Source organism: Somniosus microcephalus, chromosome 5 (genome assembly GCF_052327205.1).
Source record: "Somniosus microcephalus isolate GS21.2 chromosome 5, FLI_Smic_1.0, whole genome shotgun sequence".
Taxonomy (NCBI): Eukaryota; Metazoa; Chordata; class Chondrichthyes; order Squaliformes; family Somniosidae; genus Somniosus; species Somniosus microcephalus.
This window is the reverse complement of record NC_140991.1, coordinates 23,246,036-23,272,778: the sequence shown is the minus strand read 5'-3', so window position 1 is coordinate 23,272,778 and position 26,743 is coordinate 23,246,036. Positions and strand designations below refer to the sequence as shown.

The following is a 26,743-nucleotide window of genomic DNA, read 5'->3' as shown; positions in this document are numbered from 1 at the left end:
GAGCAAAGGCCACATTGACTCATTAATGAAAATCCATGTTGCAAAAAAAACAAAAATTAAAAACTTGGAATATCTGCAAACTGGATGGTATCAGAAAGAATGAAAAGTTTGTTCAATATCCACCTGCACAGAAGCAAAACCCATTTACAATTCCAATTTTGCAGCACAATAACATGTTTCGTGACACAAAATTAAGAGGTTTTTTTTTTTTAAAACACACAGGAAGCTGACCAACATAGGAGATCAAAATATCAGGATGATTTGATATATCCAGCTTATAAAAATACCAGGGGATATTGCATTATCCAAAGCAGGTCCTCTACCAACCTGCCCCCACCACACAGTACTGCCCCCCCGATTATCAAAATCCACGACAAGGCTTTGGACAACGTGGACCACTTTCCATACCTCGGGAGCCTACTGTCAACAAGGGCAGACGTCGATGACGAAGTCCAACACCGCCTTCAGTGTGCCAGTGCAGCCTTCGGTCGCCTGAGGAAGAGAGTGTTTGAAGACCAGGATCTCAAACCCGGCACCAAGCTCATGGTCTACAGAGCAGTAGTGATACCCGTCCTCCTATATGCTTCAGAGACATGGACCATGTACACAGCAGACACCTCAAAGCACTGGAGAGGTACCACCAATGCTGCCTTCACAAGATCCTGTAAATCCATTGGCAGAATAGGCGCACCAACGTCAGTGTTCTTGCCCAGGCCAACATCCCCAGCATCGAAGCTCTGACCATGCTCAATCAGTTCTGATGGACGGGTCACATCGTCCGCATGCCCAATACGAGACTCCCAAAACAAGTGCTCTACTCGGAGCTCCGGCATAGCAAGAGAGCCCCAGGTGGGCAGAGGAAACGCTTCAAGGACACCCTCAAAGCCTCCTTGAAAAAGTGCAACATCCCCATCGACACCTGGGAATCCCTGGCCCAAGACCGCACAAAGTGGAAGAGAAGCATCCGGGAAGGTGCCGAACACCTCGCGTCTCTTCGCCAGGAGCAAGCGGAAGCCAAGTGCAAACAGCAGAAGGAGCGCACATCAACCCAAGCACCCCACCCACACCCACCCCTTCAACCACCGTCTGCCCCACCTGTGACAGAGACTGTAGGTCCCGCATTGGACTCAACAGTCACCTGAGAACTCATTTTTAATGTGGAAGCAAGTCATCCTCAGTTCCGAGGGACTGCCTAAGAGAGAGAGAGAGAGGTCGACCCACTTCAAGCTTCAGCCATCATTCGTGCTTTACCCAGGAATACCTTAGGTGTCAGCGAGGAAGCAGACATCACTTCTCCCGCCACTTTGTTTTGAAGGTATTTAAGTATTGCCACCAGAATCCTGTACTCAACTTATCCCCTCCCCCCCCCGCCGCCAACACACACACACACACACACACACAGCTCTGGTTCTGGTCGGATGGACCAGACCCCCAGGTCATGAGGAGAGCAAAGGCCACATTGACTCATTAACAAAAATCCACGTTGCAAAAAAAAATTAAAAACTTGGAATATCTGCAAACTAGATGGCATCAAAGAATGAACAAGTTTGTTCAATATGCACCTGCACAGAAGCAAAACCCCGTTTACAATTCCAATTTTGCAACACAATAACATGCTTCGTCACACAAAATTAAGAGAGTTAATTTTAAAAAACACACACAGGAAGCTTATCCAACAGAGATGATCAAAATATCAGGATGATTTGATATATTCAGCTGATAAAAAATACCAGGGAATGTTGCATTATCAAAAGCAAAGGGGAATCTGGTCCCTTGTTTTTAACTATTTCTGTTCGAAGATGTCACTCAGCAGTTGGAGGGGGGGGGGGGTGGTGAGAAATGGCGATTGCTAAACCGCAGAGAGAGAGAGGGGAAAAAGACACAAAAACACAAGAGGGAGATGACAATAAACTCCCAGCAGAGCTGCTCAAAATGCACAATAGAGGAAAAAGGACGAGGACCAGGCCATGTATCCTGAAAGCAACCAATGTATCCATGAGAGAGTGTGAGAGGAAGGGGGCAAACTTGTAACAAAATCCCCAATGGGGGAAAGATCAAAGTGCCGCCCGCCGGCTCTCGCTCAGCTCTGAATAGATTCACAGAATAAAATCAGATATGAGAGGGGAGGGGGGATAAAAACTGGAGCTAAAAAGCCTGGCCTGGCCTGGCCTATTCCTGCAGCTCTCTCTCTCTCGGTGTCTCAGGCAGCATTCCCATCTTAAGGAATTTAACTCTTTGTTACCAACTGTGTCCCATTGTATTTTTTTTGCTGGGAAGGAAGGAGGGATTGAATAATTCCCCCACCTCTCTCTCAATGCTTGAGGGAGGAGAGAGGGGAGGGGGGGGTCAATAATATTCAGTCCTCTCTCTCCCCCCACCCCCCCCCTCCAGCAAACAACAGGAGAAAATCCGCATTATTGCAAAACACACACACACAAGCCCGACTGCCTTCCTCTCCCCCATCCCCTTATGTTTTTATGTATATATATATTTTTTAAACACACAATTGCAAAAGGGAGACGGAGAAGCAATAATAATAATAATAAATCATGCGGAGATTGGAAGAGAGAAATACCATTTTGAGGCCAGCTTTGCGGGTGGAAAGCGGCGGCGCTTCCCCCTCTCCTCCTCCTCTGCCCGGCTCTTTCTGTAGCGACCACAGCGTGCGGCAAACTTGAGCTGTCCATGCGCCAGGGGGGTGGGGGGGGGGGATAGAATCGGCAGCCCCCCAGGCTCAGCCTCACACCCCTCTCCCCACTGGCTTATTCGCCATGTCCACACGAGGAGGAGGAGAGAGAGAGAGAGAGGAGGGAGAGTGGGTGTGTGAGAGGAGGGGGCAACAACAAACACAGAGAATGAGAGAGAGGGAGAGACGCAATGGCAGAGCCTTGCAGACACCAAGTCCTGATTGGACCTTCTCGATCAGATGAGGGACTGTCTGGGTTTAAATGCTGCCAATTCTCTCTCTCTCTCACTCTTAAGTTTTCTCTTCTGCTGTGTTGTTGCAAACACACACAGGAAAACAAAACCAATTGTTTCCCCCCTCTATCTTTATAAATAGAGCAGGATCCCACCAGCTGGGATTCTCCCATCTCTTGGTGCAGTCTCTCTCTTTTACAACCACCCACCACCCCCCCCCCCAATTTTTAAAAACCGTCTTACTTTAAAATTGTTATATATTTAATACAAAAAGATTGCATTTCAGGATTAAAGATGTTTTATATGGGAACAAAATGCAATAAAGTCTACTATTCAGGTCAAATTATTCGGAGTCGAGAGGTTGCGGCTTCAAACCCCGCTCCAGAGACCGGAGTGCAAAATCTAGGCTGACACTCCGGTGCGGCGCTGAGGGAGTGCTGCGCTGTCAGAGGTGCCGTCTTTCGGATGAGATGTTAAACCGAGGCCCCGTCTGCTCTCTCAGGTGGATGCAAAAGATCCCATGGCACTGTTTTGAAGAGGGGGAGGGGGGGGCGGGGAGTTCTCCCTGTGTCCTGGCCAACACTTATCCCTCAACTCAAATCACTAAAGACAGGTTATCTGGTCATCATCACATTGCTGTTTGTGGGATCTTGCCGAGTGTAAATTGGCTGTCTGGTTTCCTACAGTAAAACAATGACTGCACTTAAAAAATAAATCAATTGGCTGTAAAGTGCTTTGGGACATCTTGAGGTTGTGAAAGGCGCTATATAAATGCAAGTCTTCTTTTGAACAAAAGTGCATTAGTTTAGTTAAATAACAGATATCGATTATATCACATGACAGTAATAACAGGACGGTTATACCAAGTCAGGCTTAATGGATTGACAGTCAAGTGTGACACTTTCAGTTCCAACAGTCATGCACTTTGCAAGATTGTGTAAAGTATATTTGAATCTCCCATGGCACTTCTTATAGGAATATACTACCATAAAAGAAAGACTTCCATTTATATAGGACCTTTCAAGACCTCAGGACATCCCAAAGCACTTTACAGCTAATGAGGAGCTTCTGAAGTGTAGTCACTTTTGTAGGAAACGCGGCAGTCAATTTGTGCACAGCAAGCTTCACAAACAGCAATGTGATAAGTCATCAGCTAACTGGATTGCTCTTCGAAAGAGCCAGCGCAGACTCGATGGGCCGAATGGCCTACTTCTACGCTGTACTATTCTATGATAATCTGTTTCTTAGTGATTTAAAAAAAAAAATCATTGATGGGATGTGGGCGTCGCTGGCTAGGCCTGCATTTAGTGCCCATCCCTAATTGCCCTCGAGAAGATGGTGGTGAGCCGCCTTCTTGAACCACTGCAGTCCATATGGTGTAGGTACACCCACAATGCTGTTAGGAAGGGAGTTCCAGGATTTTGGCCCAGCGACAGTGAAGGAATGGCGATACAGGTCCAAGTCAGGATGGTGTGTGGCTTGGAGGGGAACTTGTAGGTGGTGATGTTCCCATGCGTCTGCTGCCCTTGTCCTTCTAAGTGGTAGAGGTCGCGGGTTTGGAAGGTGCTGTTGAAGAAGCTTTGGTGAGTTGCTGCAGTGCATCTTGTAGATGGTACACACTGCAGCCACAGTGCGCCGGTGGTGGAGGGAGTGAATGTTGAAGGTGGTGGATGGAGTGCCAATCAAGCGGGCTGCTTTGTCCTGAATGGTGTCGAGCTTCTTGAGTGTTGTTGGAGCTGCACTCATCCAGGCAAGTGGAGAGTATTCCATCACACTCCTGACTTGTGCCTTGTAGATGGTGGAAAGGCTTTGGGGAGTCAGGAGGTGAGACATCCACCCAAGAAGGCAGACGGGGCCTCGGTTTAACATCTTATCCAAATGACAGCACCTCTGACAGTGCAGCACTCCCTCAGTACTGCACTCGAGTCTGGATAATGGGCTCAAGTCCCCTGGAGTGAGACTTGAACCCACAACCTTCTGACTCCAAGGCGAGAGTGCTACCACACGTACAAAGGAACACCATACAACAACACAATTGATTATTCTGCTAAATATAGCCATATGTCCCTTTGAGGCTCCAAAGTTCAATTTACATTAAGTAAACACTGGGCCAGTTAATTCTATCAGGTAATTGCTATTCATGCTGGTGAGCCAGAACCCTGGTTTTGTTTTGTGGGAAGGTCTGATGAGAGCCTGCAGACATTGTGGGTCTGGTATCTTCTGCCCCACGAGAATTTTTCTGTACATTGGGAGTGAGTTATTTTATTCTTTTAGGTTTTTTTTTTTTTTTTTTTAAGTGAGACACATAGATTTGCATTAGCCCAAGTGTGACAGACAGGAAGTGTATGCACATCTAAAGTATTTAGAATACAGATAGCTGTACATTGTGACTTTGAATGGGAGCAGCCTATACAAGGTGGTATTTTTCTGTGCTACAGCATTTTCTAATGAAGAGAGATTGAGAATGAACACATTAAAATTCTGAGGGGTCTTGACAGGGTGGATGTGGAGAGGATGTTTTCTCTTGTGGGAGAATCTAGAGCTAGGAGTCACTGTTTAAAAATAAGGGGTCGCCCATTTAAGACAGAGATGGGGAGAAATTTCTCACAGAGGGTCGTGAGTCTTTGGAACTCTCTTCTTCAGAGGGCGGTGGAATCATAGTCTTTGAATATTTTTAAGGCAGAGGTAGATAGTTTCTTGATAAGCAAGTGGGGTGAAAGGTTATCGGGGATAGGTAGGAATGTGGAGTAATCAGATCAGCCATGATCTTATATTGAATGGCGGAGCAGGCTCTAGGGGCCGAGTGGCCTACTCCTGCTCCTAATTCGTATTATACGTATATATATTGAAGTCTTCTGGTATTTTCCTACAGTCCAAAAACATACTTGATATCTAGGTTCACACAAAGAATAGGCCCTTAGGCGAGGTTAAACCGGTTGCTGTATCACCCCTGGAACCGTACCCCATTATGAGTCAATGGCTTCGGGAGACAAAAAGATAAGGGGGCTGATCTGGAGAGAATTTTTTTTTAAAGCTGATGTAAAAATTAGGTCCATGACCTTTGCTAAAGATCTGGCAAATCTGTGCATTATGAAAGCTCTGCTTTCTGGTTTGTAGTTAAGTCTGTGGTTAACATTTAAAAAGGAGCTAGACTGTGTGTGGGCGTATCTAACATTTACAGAAACGTACCAAGAGGTTAAGTTATATATAACTTTTACTAAGTAAACTGCATGTTTAAATCTCTCAATAACATATACATATGTATATATACACACTCACACGCACACCTCAGGCTTGTAGAACCCCCAGTGTCCCTCAGGGTCCCCCCACCCTCCTTCCTTCATAAATCAATAAGCTTTTTAAACCCAAGCTTGGCATTATTTAACCATCACTATTTCAAACTTGATGTGCTGCGTTAGGGGAAGTCGGTCATTTAACTAGGTTTATATATTAAAAGAAAGCCTTACGGTTAAAGGGACTAAGCCAGCAGTGTATCCCTCACTGGCTGGAGCAGGTAGGTAAATGCATCTGCAATCTGATCGACTGGCACAGTTCTAACATAGCTATTCCAGCTTTACCTGGTCCCTTAGTGCCCCACTGGGTTCCTTCACTATTTGATTCAAAAATTAAATTAAATTAAGCACGAACCCTTCGTGATCTGTTTAAAAACAACTGCAGAATCATAAGAACATAAGAAGTAGGAGCAGGAGTAGGCCATACGGCCCCTCGGGCCTGCTCCGCCATTCAATAGGATCATGGCTGATCTGAATCTAGACTCACATCCACTTCCCTGCCCTCTCCCCGTAACCCCTAATTCCATTATCTGCTAGGAAACTGTCTATCTCCGTTTTAAATTTATTTAATGTTGCAGCTTCCACAGCTCTCTGGGGTAGCAAATTCCATAGATTTACTACCCTCTGAGTGAAGAAGTTTCTCCTCATCTCAGTTTTGAAAGGGCAGCCCCTTATTCTAAGATTATGCCCCCTAGTTCTAGTCTCACCCATCAGTGGAAACATCCTCCCCGCATCCACCCGATCAAGCCCCCTCACAATCTTATATGTTTCGATAAGATCGCCTCTCATTCTTCTGAACTCCAATGAGTAGAGTCCCAACCTACTCAACCTTTTCTCATACGTCAACCCCCTCATCTCCGGAATCAACCGAGTGAACCTTCTCTGAACCGCCTCGAGAGCAAGTATATCTTTTCTTAAATATGGAAACCAAAACTGCACGCAGTATTCCAGGTGTGGCCTCACCAATACCCTGTATAACTGCAGCAAGACTTCCCTGTTTTTATACTCCATCCCCCTTGCAATAAAAGCCAAGATTCCATTGGCCTTCCTGATCACCTGCTGCACCTGCATACTAACTTTTTGTGTTTCATGCACCAGGACCCCCAGATCCCTTTGTACTGTAGCACTTTGCAGTTTCTCTCCATTTAGATAATAACTTGCTCTTTGATTTTTTCTTCCAAAGTGCATAACCTCACACTTTCCAACATTATATTGCATCTGCCAAACCTCTGCCCACTCACTTAGCCTGTCTATGTCCTTTTGCAGGTTTTTTATGTCCTCCTCACTCACTGCTTTCCCTCCCATCTTTGTATCGTCGGCAAACTTGGATATGTCGCACTCGGTCCCTTCCTCCAAATCGTTAATATAGATTGTAAAGAGTTGGGGTCCCAGCACTGACCCCTGCGGAACACCACTAGTTACTGATTGCCAGCCCGAGAATGAACCATTTATCCCAACTCTCTGTTTTCTGTTAGATAGCCAATCTTCCACCCATGCCAGTATATTACCCCTAATTTTTTATCTTGATCAGTAATCTTTTGTGTGGAACCTTGTCAAATGCCTTTTGGAAGTCCAAATACACTACATCCACTGGTTCCCCTTTATCCACCCTGTATGTTACATCCTCAAAGAATTCAAGCAAATTTGTCAAACATGACTTCCCCTTCATAAAACCATGCTGACTCGGTCCTATTAAATTATGTTTATCCAAATACTCTGTTATTGTTTCCTTAAGAATGGACTCCAACATTTTGCCAACCACAGATGTTAGGCTAACTGGTCTATCGTTTCCAGCTTTTTGTCTACTTCCCTTCTTAAATAAGGGTGTTACATTAGCAGTTTTCCAATCTGCCGGGACCTTTCCTGAGTCCAGGGAGTTTTGGAAAATAATCACCAATGCATCCACAATCCCTACCGCCACTTCTCTCAAGGCCCCAGGATGTAGGCCATCAGGTCCGGGGGATTTATCCGCCTTAAGTCCCATTATTTTACCGAGTACCACCTCCTTAGTGATTTTAATCATGTTTAGCTCCTCCCCCCCCATTGCCCCCTGTTTGTCCAATGTTGGGATATTTTTAGTGTCCTCTACTGTAAAGACTGATACAAAATATTTGTTCAGCGTCTTTGCCATCTCCATGTTCCCCACCACTAGTTTCCCGGTCTCATCCTCTAAGGGACCAACGTTCACTTTAGCCACCCTTTTTCTTTTTATATAGCTGTAGAAACTCTTGCTATCTGTTTTTATATTTTTTGCTAGTTTACTTTCATAATCTATCTTCCCTTTCTTAATTAATCTTTTAGTTATTGTTTGCTGGCTTTTAAATGCTTCCCAATCTTCTATCCTCCCACTAGATTTGGCTACTTTATATGCCCTTGTTTTCAGTCGGATACTATCCTTTATTACTTTACTAAGCCACGGATGGCTGTCTTTTCTTTTACTCCCCTTTTTCCTCAGTGGAATATATTTATCTTGAAAGATGTAAAATATCTCCTTGAATGTAGACTACTGCTCTTGTACCGTCTTACCCTTTAATCTGTTTTCCCAGTCCACTTTAGTCAATTCTACTCTCATACCTTCATAGTCTCCTTTATTTAAGCTCAGTACGCTGGTTTGAGATCCAACTCTCTCACCCTCAAACTGAATTTGGAATTCAACCATGTTATGGTCACTCATTCCAAGGGGATCCTTTACTAGGACATTTTTTATTAATCCTGTCTCATTACACAGGACCAGATCTAAGATTGCCTGCCCCCTGGTTGGTTCAGTTACATACTGCTCAAGGAACCCGTCCCTAATGCACTCTATGAACTCTATGAACTCTTCCTCAAGGCTGCCATGCCCAATTTGATTAGTCCAGTCAATATGAAAGTTAAAATCCCCCATGATTATAGCTGTTCCCTTATTACAAGCCCCAACTATTTCCTGATTTATACTCCGACCAATAGAGTTGCAACTGTTAGGAGGCCTATAGGCTACGCCCACTAGTGACTTTTTCCCCTTATTATTCCTTATCTCCACCCAAACTGTTTCACTATCCTGATCCTTTGACCCAATATCATTTCTGACTATTGCAGTGATTCCATCCTTGATTAACATAGCAACCCCACCTCCCTTTCCTTCCTGTCTGTCCTTCCTAATTGTCAAATACCCTTGTATGTTTAGTTCCCAGTCATGATCATCTTGCAGCCATGTTTCCGTAATGGCCACCAGATCATACCCATGTGTAGTTATTTGTACCGTCAACTCGTCTATTTTGTTACGAATGCTGCGTGCATTCAGATAAAGAACTTTCAAATATGTTTTCTGACAATTTATTCCTGCTTTTACCCCTTTTACTACTTTACTATTATACATTCTGTCCCTTCACCTCGTGAATCAATGGCAGCTGTGTTTTCTCTGCCCCCCCCCCCCCATTTTCTCTTTCAGCTCCTATAGGCATCGTCACGTGCTGGGGTAGGTTCCACAAATGTCGGCAGTCCTGGCTATTCTTCACAGGTCAGTCTAGGTGAGGCTATTTGGTCATTTGTGTAAGGGAGAGGGCAGAGGAGGTTGAGCATCATACCCAAGCCTGAACCTATCAGTAGACATTTAAGTGCACTTTCTAGCAAGAGGTCTCAATGGGATCAAGTGACTACAGAAACTGGGTTTGTTCTCCTTGGAGCAGAGAAAGTTAAGGGGAGATTTAATAGGAGGTGTTCAAAATCAGGAAAGGTTTTGATAGAGTAAATAAAGGAGAAACTGTTTCCAATGGTCAGTAACCAGAGGACACAGATTTAAGGTAACTGGCAAAAGAACCAGGGAGGAGATGAGAATTTTTTTACGCAGCGAGTTATGATCTGGAATGCACTGCCCGAAAGGGTGACGGAAGCAGTTTCAGTGGTAACTTTCAAAAGTGAATTGGATACTTGAAGGGGAAAAATCTGCAGGGTTATGGGACTAATTGGATAGCTCTTTCATAGAGCTGGCACAGGCACAATGGGCCGAATGGCCTCCTTCTGTGCTGTATCATTCTATGATAAGAGCAGAATTTACCAGCTCTTGGCCCCTCCCAGCCCAGGGACACTGAAGTCGTTTGCCGCATCTCTGATGCCCTGGCGAATTCAGCAGAGAGCTGGGATCATACGAGAGACCTTTCTCTGTCTGTATGGCTCAGTACCACCGCGAGCCACTGGGAAAGCCTGTGTGCTTCACTTTTCACAGTCTGACGGTTAGCCCCAGTCTGAAGAACCATCAGATTTACAACAGAGACAAGAGGGAAGGGCAGTAGAAAGCTGCCGAGGCAGGACATGGAAGCACACACACGCATCAAACCAAGTTTTGTTTCTTTTCCTCGCCGATTCAATAAATTGAGACACAAAAATATAGCCGGCTTATTACTTAACTGGATCCATGCCAACATATTCTTCTGGTTTTAGATTTAAAGCTATATTATAGGGGCCCGAGTAGTCCAGTGGGTGAGCACACACTATCCCTTTCACCTCTGGGACCTGGGTTGAAATCCTAGTGGGATAAAATCTGTTGGCGGTAATGAATTTGGGAGATCTTAACCGAGTTCCTGGTAGGCATAGACCCAAGAAAGAAAGAAATGGCATTTATATCACGCCTTCCATTACCTCAGGACGTCACAATGAAGTAGTTTTTTGAAGTGTAGTCACTGTTGTGATGTAGGAAATGCGGCAGCCAATTTGCACACAGCAAGATCCCACACAAAGAGAAAAGTGATAATGACCAGATAATCTGTTTTAGGTGTTGGTTGAGAGATAATTATTGGCCAGGGTACCGGGGAGAACTCCCCTGCTCTTCTTCGAAATAGTGCCGTGGGATCATTTACATCCAATAGGGGCTCAGATTAACTGCTCATCTGAATGACGTCTCCTCCGACAGTGCAGCGCTGCCTCAGTACTGCCCGCCCTCAGTACTGCACTGGATTATCACACTCTATCTTTGCAGGACCTAACTCAGAGGCAAGAGCGCTACTAACTGAGCCACGAACCGACACAGACATAGGCGCAAACCTGCTTATAAACCAGCAATGTCACTCACAGAGACAGCTGGTCCAGGAAATGGAAAAATGCCACACTGGCACAGTAGGGGCCACTCTCCGAGGTTTGAGGGGCACCATGTTGCGACAGAGTAGAGGGAGCTTTATTCAGCATACAACCTAAAAGTGCTTGATGTGGGTCAGGGTGTCTAAAATGGAAAATCTTCATGCCACTGACTGATGAGCCAAAACATAAAATTGAAAAATATCTTTTAAAAAAGTTTTAATTTTCGTTCAAATGTTGTGCTCAAGGCAATGGATAGTGCTGGAGAAATGAACAATCCCGCTATTCAGCACCCAACTCCTATCAAATCCTAACGGGGCAGGCTTAGTACCGGTTAGATGCGAAGTGGGTCCCAGCTCTTCACCAATCACATCCTTGAACCTTAACCTTAAACTTGCCAATTGGCGGAGGGTGGTCGGTGAGCCGGAACTGCTCCCAAACCCACACCAGGAACAGCCACCGGCGAGGCATTAATCGGGCCGAATAGGAGCACAGATCCCAGATACAAGACAAAACACACACACTAGATCAGCTGGGAACACAAAAGTTACATTTTAATTAAAAACTTCTCAACATGTAGCTTCTTTTTCAACGAGACTCTTGTCTGTCGCTGGATTTCAATTATGAGCAACACATCTTTCAATGTGTGCGATACCACATAATAGCCTAATACTTGTTTTGGTGGCTCTAATCCGTTTAGGCTGAAAGGTAATATTTTAAGTTATTAAGTAGTAATTGAAGCACTGAAATCTGAGTCATCAGAATGATACCTGGGCTAAAAGGGTTAAATAATGGAGGATAGGTTGCACAGACTTGGCTTGTATTTCCTCGAGTATAGAAGATTAAGCGGTGATCTAATTGAGGTGTTTAAGATGATTAAAGGATTTGATCGGGCAGATAAAGAGAAACTATTTCCTCTGGTGGGGAGGAGCCCAGAACAAGGGGGTACAACCTTAAAATTAGAGCTCGGCCATTCAGGGGTGATGTCAGGAAGCACTTCACACAAAGGGTCGTGGAAATCTGGAACTCTCTCCCAAAAAGCTGTTGAGGCCTTGTGGGGGGGGGGGTCAATTAAACATTTCAAAACTGAGATCGATAGATTTTTGTTCAGTAAGTAGGTATTAAGGGTTATAGAACCAAGGCTGTCGATGGAGTTAAGATATAGATCAACCATGATCTAATTGAATGGCGGAACAGACTCGAGGGGCTGAATGGCCTCCTCCTGTTCCGACAGAGCTACAGTTGTTTGGGATTGTGGAGAGGATGGAGCGGAGGGAAAGAAACGGGGCGATAATCCAGCAATGTGTGTCAGTCCATTGTGGAAAACCTGTTGCAAATCGGCACAAAAAACCGCAGTGTGACACGGGAGTGACATTACTGATTGGAGAGCACAATGCGAGACCACCTCCAGAGTTGAAGGAAAAATCCTTTATACAACGTCTTCTCCTGTCCCCAATGAATTACTTTGGAAGTGTATTGTTACATTGACAAACATGGCAGCATATTTGCACGCAGCAAACAGCAAAAGGGATAAATGACCAGTTAAACTGGTTTTTTTTTTGGGTGGCACTGATTGAGGTTGTTGGCCAGGACACCGGAAGAACGCCATGCTCCACTTCCATTTAAAAGGGGATTCTGTGATCCGGTGCTCCCAGCGAAGAGTGACACCCAGAGGGAGCGCATTTCTGAGGAATCGCAAGCGCCCGCAATTTCCCCCCAAGATACAATCTGCGTGAAGGCCGACTGATAGAGAGAGAAACTGATTGCACACAATCACCCCTGCAGTCTCATGTCATTTCGCCTTCACACCGGCTGCAGTAATGACTGCAACCAGTATGGGGTCATAATATACAAGATAGTCTCCAATAAAGGAATGCAGGAGAAACCTCTTTACCCAGAGTGGTTAGAATGTGGAGCTCGCTACCACAAGGGAGTAGTTGAGGAATAGCCGCGATGCATTTAAGGGGGAGCTGCATTAGTACAGGAGGGAGAAAGGAGTAGAAAGACATGTTGATGGGGTGAGATGAAGTGAGGGTGGGAGGAGGCTCGTGTGGAGCATAAACACCAGCACGGACCAGTTGGGCCGAATGGCCCGTTTCTACACTTCAAATGCTATGTAGTATGAAACCATTTGTTTTAAAACTTTAATTCTAAAAGATTAAAGTTTAAAATCTTTAGAGAATTAAGAATTTATTAATTTTTTTTTTTTTTTTTTTTTTTTTTTAACTCCAAGCCTGTGCACATGAATGTTGGGAGAAGAGCGGACAGGACACTCAGCCATCCATCAACCTGAAAAGTGTAAGCAGTGTCTCGAACCAAGCTTGGTGCATACTTTCTTCAATCAAAAGCACCAAAGAGAACCACACTCAGGTTAACTGGTTGTTTGGTTGACTTGCTGTTTGGGGGGACCTCGTTGGGTCGATTAGGCTTATATTCGCTAGAGTTTAGAAGAATGAGAGGGGATCTCATTGAAACTTATAAAATTCTAACAGGACTAGACAGTCAGGAAGTCCATAGAAACATAGAAGATAGGAGCAGGAGTAGGCCATTCGGCCCTTCGAGCCTGCTCCGCCATTCAACGAGATCATGGCTGATCATCCAAACCCTAGCACCCAGTCCCTACACCAACAGCCATCCCACCCAAGCCCTATCCCCGTAACCCCGCATATTTAATCCCCCCTAACACTAAGGGCCAATTTTTATCATGTCAATCAACCTAACCCGCACATCTTTGGACTGTGGGAGGAAACCGGAGCACCCGGAGAAAACCCACGCAAACACGGGGAGAATGTGCAAACTCCACACAGACAGTCACCAGAGGCCGGATTCGAACCCGGGTCCCTGGCGCTGTGAGGCAACAGTGCTAACCACTATGCCACCGTGCTGCAGGGGTCACAGTCTAAGGATAAGGGGTAAGCCATTTAGGACTGAGATGAGGAGGAATTTCTTCACCCAGAGAGTGGTGAACCTGTGGAATTCTCTACCACAGAAGGCAGTTGAGGCCAATTCATTAAATATATTAAAGAAGCAGTTAGATATATTTCTTAAGGCTAAGGGGATCAAGGGATATGGGGAGAAAGCAGGGACAGGGTACTGAATTTGGATGATCAGCCATGATCTCATTGAATGGTGGAGCAGGCTCGAGGGGCCGAATGGCCTACTCCTGCTCCTATCTTCTGTTTCTATGTTTTGTGCACATTGGCTGCTGTGTTTGCCTGCTGCACTTCAAAGGGCAATCCAGGCAACATGTTTTGCGGCGTTCCTTGCAGACGTGGAAAGGCACGGTATAAACCACAAGTCTTTCTGGTTGTTTTTTTTTTAAAAAGCATTTATTTATAGAGCTGCACTTTACCCCAGTACAGAGCTGGCAGCATGACAGCACGGCTGGCTTGCGCCACTCATCTCATCGCTGTTTATGGGATCTTATTGTGCACAAAAGTGGAAGCTGCAACTGCTCACAAAATAGCGACGATTGGACTCGAAATGCCTTTGCTGCTTATTACATGGAATTTACAGCAGAGAGACAGGCCATTCGGCCCAACTAGTCTATGCCGGTGTTTATGCTCCACACGAGCCTCCTCCCACCCTACTCCATCTCACCCTATCAGCACAACCTTCTATTCCTGTAGTGTATGTAACCTGTACCACCTTAAGAGGATACCTTAAGGTGATGGACTACTTTTTGATGGCTCCTGTATATTGTAGTACCGGTGGTGACCACACCGGTATATAAACCCTGTTGAGCAAAGTGTATTCCAGTTCAGCCCTGACCCTCAATTACTAAAGACCTGTTTAATTATTTCTGTAGTCTGTGTCCAGTTATTCAGCATAACTACATTTGGAAACACAGACTCAACAATTCCTAGGACCTGGGAGTTAATGTGCGTAGATCCCTGAAGGTGGCAGGACATATTGAGAGAGTGGTTAGCAAAGCACACGGGATCTTGGGCTTCATAAATAGAGGTATTGAGTACAAAAGTAGAGAAGTTATGCTGAACCTTTATAAAGTGCTGGTTAGGCCACAACTGGAGGAGTATTGCGTCCAGTTCTGGTCACCACACTTTAGGAAGGATGTGAAGGCCCTTGAGAGGGTGCAGAGGAGATTTACCAGAATGGTTCCGGGGATGGGGGATCTTAGCTACAAGGACAGGTTGGAGAAGCTGGATTTATTTTCATTAGAGCAAAGGAGGTTGAGGGGTGATTTGATAGAGCTGTACAAGATTATGACGGGTTTGGATAGGCTAGATGGGGAAAGGCTGTTCCCACTAGTTGATGCTACAAGGACTAGGGGACACAGATTTAAGGTTTTGGGCAAGAGATACAGGAGGGACGTGAGGAAAAAATATTTTATGCAGCGAGTGGTGAGGACCTGGAACTCGCTGCCGACGGACGTGGTGGAAGCGGAGACACTCAATGTTTTCAAGGGGAGACTGGATAGGCACTTGAGGGAAATAAACTTGCAGGGCCACGGGGATAGAGCGGGGGAATGGGACTGACTGGATTGCTCTACAGAGAGCCGGCACGGACTCGATGGGCCGAATGGCCTCCTTCTGTGCTGTTATGACTCCTTTCTCCTCATGTGTTTATCAAGCTTCTCCTTAAAGGTAATTACGCTATTCACCTCAACTACTCCCTGTGGTAGCGAGTTCCACATTATAACCACTCTCCGGGAAAGAAGTTTCTCCTGAATGCCCTATTGGATTTATTAATGACCATCTTATATTTTTGTCCCCAAGTTCTGGTCTCCCTCAAGTGGAGACATCTTCTCCACGTCTACTCTATCAAACCCTTTCATAATCTTAAAGACCTGTGTCAAGACACCCCTCAGTCTTCCCTTTTCTAGAAAAGGGAGCCCCAGTCTGTTCAATCTGCCCTGATGGGTATAACCTATGAAAGTCGATTCTGATAACAGAAAGTTTCTTTTAGCGTCAGCTGTGGCTCAGTGACTAACATTCTGAGTCAGAAGGTTGTGGGTTCAAGCCTCACTCCAGATACTGGAGCAAAAAATCTCGGCTGACAGTCCAGTGCAGTACGAAGGGAGCGCTGCACTGTCAGAGCTGCCGTCTTTCGGGTGTGACATTAGTCAAAGGCCCCGTCTCTCCCATGGCACTATTTTGAAGAAGAACATAGGAGTTATCCCCGGTGTCCTGTCCAATATTTATCCTTCAACCAACACCCAGAATCAGATTATCTGGTCATTATCGCATTGTTGTTTGTGGGATCCTTCTGTGCACAAATTGGCTGCCATTTTTCCGACGTTACAACAGCGACTACACTTCAAAAGCACTTGATTGGCTGCAAAGCATTTTGGGACGTCACGAGGTCGAGAAAGAGGCTATAGAAATGCAAGTTCTTAATTTTTTTTTATAAAATAAGCTGCACCTTGCCCCAGTGTAGAGCTAGCAGTATGACTTGGCACTGCTAGCTCACCTCCTTGCCGTTTGTGGGATCTTGCTGTTCCCATAATCATAGCTGCATTATAGAATCATACAGCACAGAAGGAGGTCATTCGGCCCATCGTGCCGGCTCTTTGAAAGAGCTCTCTTAAGCACATATACCAGAAACGCTGTTTACGGAGGTCACTGACCATCATCAAAGACCCTACCCACCCCAGCCACAGTCTGTTCGCCCCCCTGCCATCTGGGAGACGCTAGATTTAGGAACAGCTTCTTTCCCAGGGCTGTCATCCTACTGAACTCCACAAATAAACTCTAAAGCCTGCACATCTGCCAATGCACTTTATTATGTTTATGTTAATGTATTACAAGCCAAATGAATGTTGAATGTTTAAATGTCTTAATCTAAATGTACACTCTCAGGAGCCGCAAGCCTACATTTCGTTGTACTGCACTTGTGCACTAACAATGACAATAAAGTTGATTGATTGATTGATTGAAGTGGCCCTAGAAATAGTAGATGCATTGCTGGTCATCTTCCAAAATTCTATAGACTCTGGAACAGTTCCCATGGATTGGAGGGTAGCTAATGTAACCCCACTGTTCAAAAAAGGTGGTAGAGAGAAAATGGGGGAATTATAGACCAGTAAGCCTGACATCAGTAGTGGGGAAAATGCTAGAGTCCTTTATAAAAGATGTAATAGCAGAGCACTTGGAAAACAGTGACAGGATTGGACAAAGTCAACATGGATTTACAAAAGGTAAATCGTGCTTGACTAATCTACTGGAATTTTTTGAGGATGTAACTGGTAGAATAGATAAGGGAGAACCAGTGGATGTGGTGTATTTGGGCTTTCAGAAGGCTTTCAATAAGGTCCCGCATAAGAGATTAGCGTGTAAAGTTAAAGCACATGGGATTGGGGGTAAGGTACTGACTTGGATAGAGAACGGGTTGGCAGACAGGAAGCAAAGAGTTGGAATAAACGGGTCTTTTTCCGAGTGGCAGGCAGTGACTAGTGGGGTACCGCAGGGATCAGTGCTAGGACCCCAGCTATTCACAAGTATATATTAATGATCTAGACAAGGGAACTAGATGCAATATCTCCAAGTTTGCAGATGACACAAACCTGGGTGGGCGTGTGTGCTGTGAGGAGAATGCCAAGAAACTCCAGTATGATTTGGACAGGTTGGGTGATTGAGCAGATGCAGTATAATGTGGATAAATGCGAGGTTATCCACTTTGGTGGCAAAAACAGGAAGGCAGATTATCTGAATGGCAACAGATTGGGAAAAGGGGAAGTGCAATGAGACCTGGGTGTCCTTGTGCACCAGTCGCTGAAGGTAAGCATGCAGGTGCAGCAGGGGGTTAAGGCGGCAAATAGTATGTTGGCCTTTGTAGCGAGAGGATTCGAGTACAGGAGCAAGGATGTCTTGCTGCAGTTCTACAGGGCCTTGGTGAGACCACACCTTGAGTATTGTGTGCAGTTTTGGTCGCCTTATCTGAGGAAGGATGTTCTTGCCATGAAGGCAGTGCAGCGAAGATTCATCAGACGGATACCTGGGATGGCAGGAATGACATACGAGGAGCGATTGGGTCGATTGGGCTTATACTCGCTGGAGTTTAGAAGAATGAGAGGGGATCTCATTGAAACTTATAAAATTCTAACAGGTCTCGACAGACTAGATGCAGGAAGGATGTTCCCGATGGCAGGGAGTCCAGAACCAGGGGTCACCATCTAAAGATAAGGGGTAAGCCATTTAGGACAGAGATGAGGAGGAATTTCTTCACCCAGAGTGGTGAACCTGTGGAATTCTCTACCACAGAAGGCAGTGGAGGCCAATTCATTAAATATACTCAAGGAGTTAGATATATTTCTTAAGGCTAAAGGGATCAAGGGATATGGGGAGAAAGCAGGGACAGGGTACTGAATTTGGATGATCAGCCATGATCTCATTGAATGGCGGAGCAGGCTAGAGGAGCCAAATAGCCTACTCCTGCTCCTATCTTCTGTGTTTCTATGCAACACTTTCCCCTTCAAGTATTTGTATCCAATTCCCTTTTGAAAGTTTTGATTGAATCTGCTCCCACCATCTTTTCACGTAGTGCATTCCACGTTGCGTAAAAAGATTCTCCTCATCTGGTTTTTCTGCCAATTACCTGAAACCTGTGTCCTCTGGTTACTCTCATCAAAACCGCTCATGGAGTTGAACACCTCCATCAAATATCCCCTTAACCTTCTCTGCTCCAAGGAGAACAATCGCAGCTTCTCCAGTCTCGCAAAATAACTGAAGTCCCTCAACCCTGGTACCATTCTGGTAAATCTCCTCTGTACCCTCGCCAAGTTTGGTTAGGCTTGAAATGAATTTGATGGGTGCGAGACACTTTGATAGCAGCGACTTTCTTCCTCATCGCACGCGGCGTACCAACGGGACGTCTCAGAGCACTTACATAGAAACATAGAAGATAGGAGCAGGAGTAGGCCATTCGGCCCCTCGAGCCTGCTCCGCCATTTAATGAGATCATGGCTGATCATCCAAATTCAGTACCCTGTCCCTGCTTTCTCCCCATATCCCTTGATCCCTTTAGCCTTAAGAAATATATCTAACTCCTTCTTGAATATATTTAATGAATTGGCCTCAACTGCCTTGTGTGGTAGAGAATTCCACAGGTTCACCACTCTCTGGGTGAAGAAATTCCTCCTCATCTCAGTCCTAAATGGCTTACCCCTTATCCTTAGACTGTGACCCCTGGTTCTGGACCCTCGCCATCCGGAACATCCTTCCTGCATCTAGTCTGTCTAGTCCTGTTAGAATTTTATAAGTTTCAATGAGATCCCCTCTCATTCTTCTAAACTCTAGTGAATATAAGCCCAATCGACCCAATCTCTCCTCATACGTCATTCCTGCCATCTCAGGTATCAGTCTGGACAGTGAGTGGGTGCCTAGCTGGGCTGGGGAGGATGACTCCATATTAAAAAAAAGTCTATATTTTTTTATATATATAAAGCATCATCGTCAAAACTGCACTAGAAAAGGGGCCAAGAGGCAGGAGGAGAGAGCTGGCACAGCAAACCTGCAGCAAGCCAGACCTCTCGTGGACTGCTGCTCGTGGACTACTGCTCGTGCAGCTCATTTTTTCTATTAAACCAACTGACCCAGTTTATGTCGCATGTTCCTGGGACAAATGTCTGTAGGGCACTATAGAGACCTGGAGAAACTCTGTCTCATGTCCTAATAAGGGCAGCTTCATCAGGGCCTGACAACGGGCTGAAAAGAGCGGCCGGGGGGGGGGGTGGAAGTGGGAACAGCATATAAAACATCAAGAGGGCCAAAATTCCACTGTACACCATCGAGTACAGTAGCATAGTGGTTACATTACTGGACTGGTAATCCAGAGAACGAGAGTTCAAATCCTACCATGGACGTTCGAGAATTTGAATTCATTTTTTTTTTTTTTTTTTTTTTTAAATGGAAATAACAAAGCTGATATCAGGAAAAGTGAGCATAAAGCGTAGGAATGTCGTAAAAATTTATGTACCTTTTGGGAAGGAAACCTGCCATCCTTACCCAGTCTGACCTACACGCAACTCCAGTCTCACACCAGTGTTAACTGCCCTCTGAAGTGGCCCAGCAAGCCACTCCGTTACAGCACCGTGGGAGCACCTTCACCACACGGACTGCATTGGTTCAAGGCGACGGCTCACCACCACCTTCTCAAGGGCAGCTAGGGATGGGCAATAAATGCTGGCCTTGCCGGCTACGCCCACATCCCCGAGACGGAATAATTTTTTTTTCCATTCAATGGAGACTCCAGTTTTATTTTACAACACAATAAGTTATGGGCTGAGGAAAGATCACTCAGAGGGTGGTGAATCTTTGGAATTCTCTGCCCCAGAGGGCTGCAGAGGCTCAGTCATTGGGTATATTCAAAACAGAAGTCAATAGATTTCTGACTAGCAAGGGCATCAAGGGATATGGCGCTAGGGCCGGTGAATGGAATTGAGGCAGAAGATCAGTCATGATCTCATTGAATGGTGGAGCAGGCTCGAAGGGCTGAATGGCCTACTCCGGCTCCTAACACTTAAATTATTAAAGTATTAATTACCAATCTTGTTGTGCGAGGCCCCTTGGGGAGGAGTGATCATAATATGATCAAATTCTTCATTAAAATGGAGAGTGAAATATTTGACTCAGAGACTAGGGTCCTGAATTTAAATAAAGGAAACTATGATGGTATGAGGCACGAGTTGGGTAGGATGGATTGGGGAACGTTACTTAAAGGGTTGACGGTGGATAGGCAATGGCAAACATCGAAAGATCACATGGATGAACTACAGAATTTGTTCATCCCTGTTTGGCATAAAAATAAAACAAATAAAAGGTGACTCAACTGTGGCTAACAAGGGAAATTAGGGATAGCATAAGATCCAAGGAGAGGACATATAACTTGGGCAGAAAAAGCAGCAAACCTGAGGATTGGGAGCAGTTTAGGATTCAGCAAAGGAGGACAAAGGGATTATTTAAGAGGGGGGAAATAGATTATGAGAGTAAGTTTTCAGGGAACATAAAAACTGACTGTAAAAGCTTCTATAGATATGTGAAGAGAAAAAGGATTGGTGAAGTTAAGCGTAGGTTCCTTGCAGTCAGAATCAGGGGAATTTAAAATGGGGAACAAAGAAATGGCAGACCAATTAAATACATACTTTGGTTCTGTCTTCACAAAGGAAGACACAAATAACCTCCCAGAGGGGGGGCACGGTGGCATAGTGGTTAGCACTGTTGCCTCACAGCGCCAGGGACCCGGGTTCAAATCCGGCCTCGGGTGACTGTCTGTGTGGAGTTTGCACATTCTCCCCGTGTTTGCGTGGGTTTCCTCCGGGTGCTCCGGTTTCCTCCCACAGTCCAAAGATGTGCGGGTTAGGTTGATTTGGCTATGATAAATTGACCCTTAGTGTTAGGGGGGATTAAATACGTGGGGTTACGGGGATAGGGTGGGATATGTGTCGGTGCAGGCTCGATGGGCCGAAATGGCCTTTATCTGCACTGTAGATTCTGTGATTCTGTGATGTCGGGGAACATAGGGTCTAATGAGAGAGAGGAATTGAATGAAATCAGTATTTGAAGGGAAATGGTGTTGGGGAAATTGATGGGATTGAAGGCCGATAAATCCCCAGGGCTTGATAATCTACATCCTAGGGTACTTAAGGAAGTGGCCCGAGAAATAGTAGATGCATTGCTGGTCATCTTCCAACATTCTATAGACTCTGGCACAGTTCCCATGGATTGGAGGGTAGCTAATGTAACCCCACTATTTAAAAAAGGCAGTAGAGAGAAAACGGGGAATTATAGACCGGTAAGCCTGACATCGGTAGTGGGGAAAATGCTAGAATCCATTATAAAAGATGTAATAACAGAGCACTTGGAAAACAGTGACAGGACAAACTCAACATGAATTTACAAAAGGCAAGTCATGATTGACTGATCTACTGGAATTTTTTGAGGATGTAACTGGTAGAATAGATAAGGGAGAACTAGTGGATGTGGTGTATTTGGACTCTCAGAAGGCTTTTGTTCAGGTCCCGCATAAGAGATTAGCGTGCAAAGTTAAAGCACATGGGATTGGGGGTAAGGTACTGACTTGGACAGAGAACTGGTTGGCAGACAGGAAGCAAAGAGTTGAAATAAACGGGTCTTTTTCCGAGTGGCAGGCAGTGACTAGTGGGGTACCGCAGGGATCGGTGCTAGGACCCCAGCTATTCATAATATATATTCATGATCTAGACGAGGGAACTAGATGTAATATCTCCAAGTTTGCAGACAACACAAAGCTGGGTGGGCGTGTGTGCTGTGAGGAGGATGCTGAGAAACTCCAGTATGATTTGGACAGGTTGGTTGATTATACTGCATTTGCCATGCATCTGCCCAATGTGGATAAATGCGAGGTTATCCACTTCGGTGGCAAAAACAGGAAGACAGATTATTATCTGAACGGCAATAGATTGGGAAAAGGGGAAGTGCATAGAGACCTGGGTGTCCTTGTGCACCAGTCGTTGAAGGTAAGCATGCAGGTGCAGCAGGCGGTTAAGAAAGCAAATGGTATGTTGGCCTTCATAGTGAGAGGATTCGAGTACAGGAGCAAGGATGTCTTGCTGCAGTTCTACAGGGCCTTGGTGAGACCACACCTTCAGTATTGTGTGCAGTTTTGGTCGCCTTATCCGAGGAAGGATGTTCTTGCCATGGAGAGAGTGCAGCGAAGATTCACCAGACTGATACCTGGGATGGCAGGAATGACGTATGAGGAGAGATTGGGTCGATTAGGCTTATATTCGCCAGAGTTTAGAAAAATGAGGGGGATCTCATTGAAACATAACATTTTAACAGGACTAGACAGACTAGATGTAGGAAGGATGTTCCCGATGGCAGGGGAGTCCAGAACCAGGGGTCACAGTCTAAGGATAAGGGGTAATCCATTTAGGACAGAGATGAGGAGGAATTTCTTCACCCAGAGAGTGGTGAACCTGTGGAATTCTCTACCACAGAGGGCAGTTGAGGCCAGTTCATTAAATATATTCAAGAAGGAGTTAGATATATTTCTTAAGGCTAAAGGGATCAAGGGATATGGGGAGAAAGCAGGGACAGGGTACTGAATTTGGATGATCAGCCACGGTCTCATTGAATGGCGGAGCAGGCTCGAGGGGCCGAATGGCCTACTCCTGCTCCTATCTTCTATGTTTCTATGTAACCCATTGTTTCTCTTTCAGAATCTGACTGTGCATCTCTCTCTATTTTAGACTTCCAGCATTCAGTTTTTCCTTTTTAGCTTCACTAAGTTGCCAATTGGCACCAAACATGTGCAGTGCAGCCTCTGTCACCATCCCATCAGCAGTCAGGTGCAACTGCTCACAGCTCTTTCCAGAACGGAAAATATTATGATCCTGGGCATGATTGCCTGCCTGGTTTTATACAGATTTTAATTGGAACCTGTCTGCATTTGAAAGGTTTCTCGGGAGGGATTCACAGAGATGGTCGCTTCAGAATTATTATCTGCTCTTTTTAAAAAAAAAAGTGATTGCATCCGAGCCTCTTTCCCCACCACAGCCCCCCCACCCCCACCATTAACACCACGTATGGTCACTGTGTTGTCTCTCTCGCTTCTCCCCAACTGTCCTCCAGCTAGAATGGGCGACCTCATGCCAGCAGGACGGTTTTGGCCCCCAGAAGATGCAAGAACGAACAAACTTGCATTTCTATAGCGCCCTTCACGACCCAAGGACATCCGAAAGAGCTTTACAGTCAATTAAGTACTTTTGAAGTGTAGTCACTGTTGTAATGTGGGAAACGTGGCAGCCAATTTGCGCACAGCAAGCTCCCACAAACAGCAATCTGATAATGACCAGATAATCTTTGGGGGGGGGGGGTTTAAGTGATGTTGGTTGAGGGATAAATATTGGCCAGGACACCGGGGAGAACTCCCCTGCTCTTCTTCGAAATAGTGCCATGGGATCTTTTACGTCCACTTGAGGGGGCAGACGAAGCCTCAGTTTAACGTCTCATCCGAAAGACAGCACCTTTGACAGTGCAGCACTCCCTCAGTACTGCACTGGGAGTGTCAGCCTGGATTATGTGCTCAAGTCCCTGGAGTGGGACTATGAACCCACGACCTTGAGGTGAGAGTGACTCCCACTGAGCCGAGATTGACACTTGAATCATGCGGGAGCGTCTACTCCAAATCATTACATCCGTGGTTTCGGCACCGCACTGGCAATCTAGTTAGGGAGGACTGCTGGATGGTGAAACACAATCCATCTTTGGGAGGTGCTTTTCAACCACTTTACAGGTGGTTATTAATCAATGTTAAATCTATTGTTTCTGTTCATCGAGTGGACGGACGAGAATGTAGGGGAGTGCAATGCGGTCAGCACAAGCGCTCCCGGGTTAGATACAGAACAGAGATGAGCAGAGCTAAACTCCTTCTTGGTTCAACAATGCACTGCCTCAGCCTGGACCTCAAAATAGCACCCCCTACTGCAGCAGTGTGACATCGTCTGGTTTCCCACCCCAGCCATTCGGTGGTGTCTTGAAGCGAGATTACAAGCCAGCAAATGCCAAATTAGGCATGGTTTTTGTACTGTGGTCTCATGCCCATGGACTGAGACAACCCAAACTCACTCCACAGAAGACCCTTAAGCCAGCCGACACAGCAAGTACACACTCATTCTGGCGGCAATGGCTGGATTGAAATCCTGGTCGCAGAGCTGAAAAAGGAGACTCCCTCTACTTTTTTTTTTTAAATAAGGCATTTTCACTCCCCACCACTCTTCCCTAATTCTGTTCATCAACAACCAAGAGACAGGGAGTCTTTTTATAATTCAGAACAGGAATGTGCAAGTCTGTAGAAACTTCTTACATAGCAGGCATAATTCTGGCCTACTCTCAACTCTCCATAAAAGGAATCATGAACTCAAGACTGATTGACTGGTCCAAAATGGTGAGTTGAAGCCAGAAGCTGCATGAACCTAAATTGTGCAAAATCGTCAGACGTTGGCCTTGAAAGCTGCTGTTTTCAAGCCTTTTCCTGTCCCTTATGAAAGACAGACTTTATAGCGCCTTTCACTACTTCAGGATGTCCCAAAGCACTGTCTGTGTGGAGTTTGCACATTCTCCCCGTGTTTGCGTGGGTTTCCTCCGGGTGCTCCGGTTTCCTCCCACAGTCCAAAGATGTGCGGGTTAGGTTGATTGGCTATGATAAATTGACCCTTAGTGTTAGGGGGATTAAATGCGTGGGGTTACAGGGATAGGGTGGGATATGTGTTGGTGTAGGGGTTACGGGGATCGGGTGGGATATGTGTCGGTGCAGGCTCGATGGGCCGAAATGGCCTCTATCTGCACTGTGGGGTTTCTGTGATTCTGTGAAGTGTGGTCACTGTTGCAACGTAGGAAACGCGGCAGCCAATTTGCACACAGCAAGCTCCCACAAACAGCAATGTGCTAATGACCAGATAATGTGTTTTATTCGTGATTTGGGTTAGGAGATGTAGGACTCTCACACAAAACTCCGCTCCCAGGCCCCAAAAACAGGGGGCCTATCACTGTTTGCAGTCCATTCACCATTATGCATGAAAAGGCAGCAGCCAATTTACACACAGCAGGATCCCACAAAATGGGGCGAATGACCAGAGGAATGTTGGGCAGGGCACCTGGAAGCCTGTCTGCTGTTCTTTGAATTTCTTATGTTAAATTGACTAGCCCTGTTCAAGTGAACGCTTCAACCAGCAGACAACACCTCCGACAATGTAGCACATCCTCAGTCCTCCACTGAAATGTTGGCAGAGACTCACTCCTGTTTTGATTCGAGTTGCCACCTCTGGTTTAACACATTCCTGGGAGGTTACATCACATGACCTCCTGGCTCCAACCGGCCCCACCCCCACACCATTGGTCACTCGGCATGTCCATCCTCGCGGTGCGCCGCCTTCCTTCGCCAACTTCCTCACCCGATTGGATCATGCTTGACCGTCTGTGAAACAGTCTTTCTTCCCCCTCCTGTCCAATTATTTTTATGACTAGTAAAGGAAAAGTGTTAAGAATTTTTTTTTTTTTTTTTTTTTTTTTATAAACACAATTTCTTAATGTCACTCTGATTTTTCTCCCGGGGTGTTACTCGCAGTGGTATCCTGGAGATCAACCTTCAATTTCTGGAGACTCCAGGGGCAATCCTGGAGGGTTGCCAACCCCAGTCCTTATGTTCCAGATCGCCAGCATGGATTATATCCTCAAATCCATTTTTTTTTTTTTTTTTTTAAATTCATTTTTATGGGATGTGGAGGGAGTTCCAGGATTTGACCCAGCGACGATGAAGGATCGGCGATATACTTCTAAGTCAGGATGGTGTGTGACTTGGAGGGGAACTTGGAGGTGGTGGTGTTCCCCATGCGCCTGCTGCCCTTGTCCTCCTAGGTGGTAGATGTCGCGGGTTTGGGAGGTGCTGCCGAAGAAGCCTTGGCGAGTTGCTGCAGTGCATCTTGTAGATGGTACACACTGCAGCCACGGTACGCCGGTGGTGGAGGGAGTGAATGTTTAAGGTGGTGG

The 26,743-nt window shown here is 45.7% G+C and overlaps 1 protein-coding gene across 2 annotated transcripts in view; it reads right to left on the bottom strand.

Annotated features, from left to right (window-relative positions):
• zbtb47b (zinc finger and BTB domain containing 47b) overlaps positions 1 to 26,743 on the bottom strand; it is a 295,680-nt gene that overhangs the window by 245,884 nt on the left and 23,053 nt on the right. Inside the window, exon 1 of one of the 2 annotated variants that reach the window (XM_085987432.1) lies at positions 2,576 to 2,861. The exons of the other annotated variant lie outside the window; for it this stretch is intronic. Coding sequence (XP_085843558.1) covers positions 2,576 to 2,578 — 3 coding nt within the window. The 5' untranslated portion in view covers positions 2,579 to 2,861. Of the gene's footprint in view, positions 1 to 2,575; positions 2,862 to 26,743 lie in introns of those variants that run through there. 2 annotated transcript variants of the gene reach the window in all.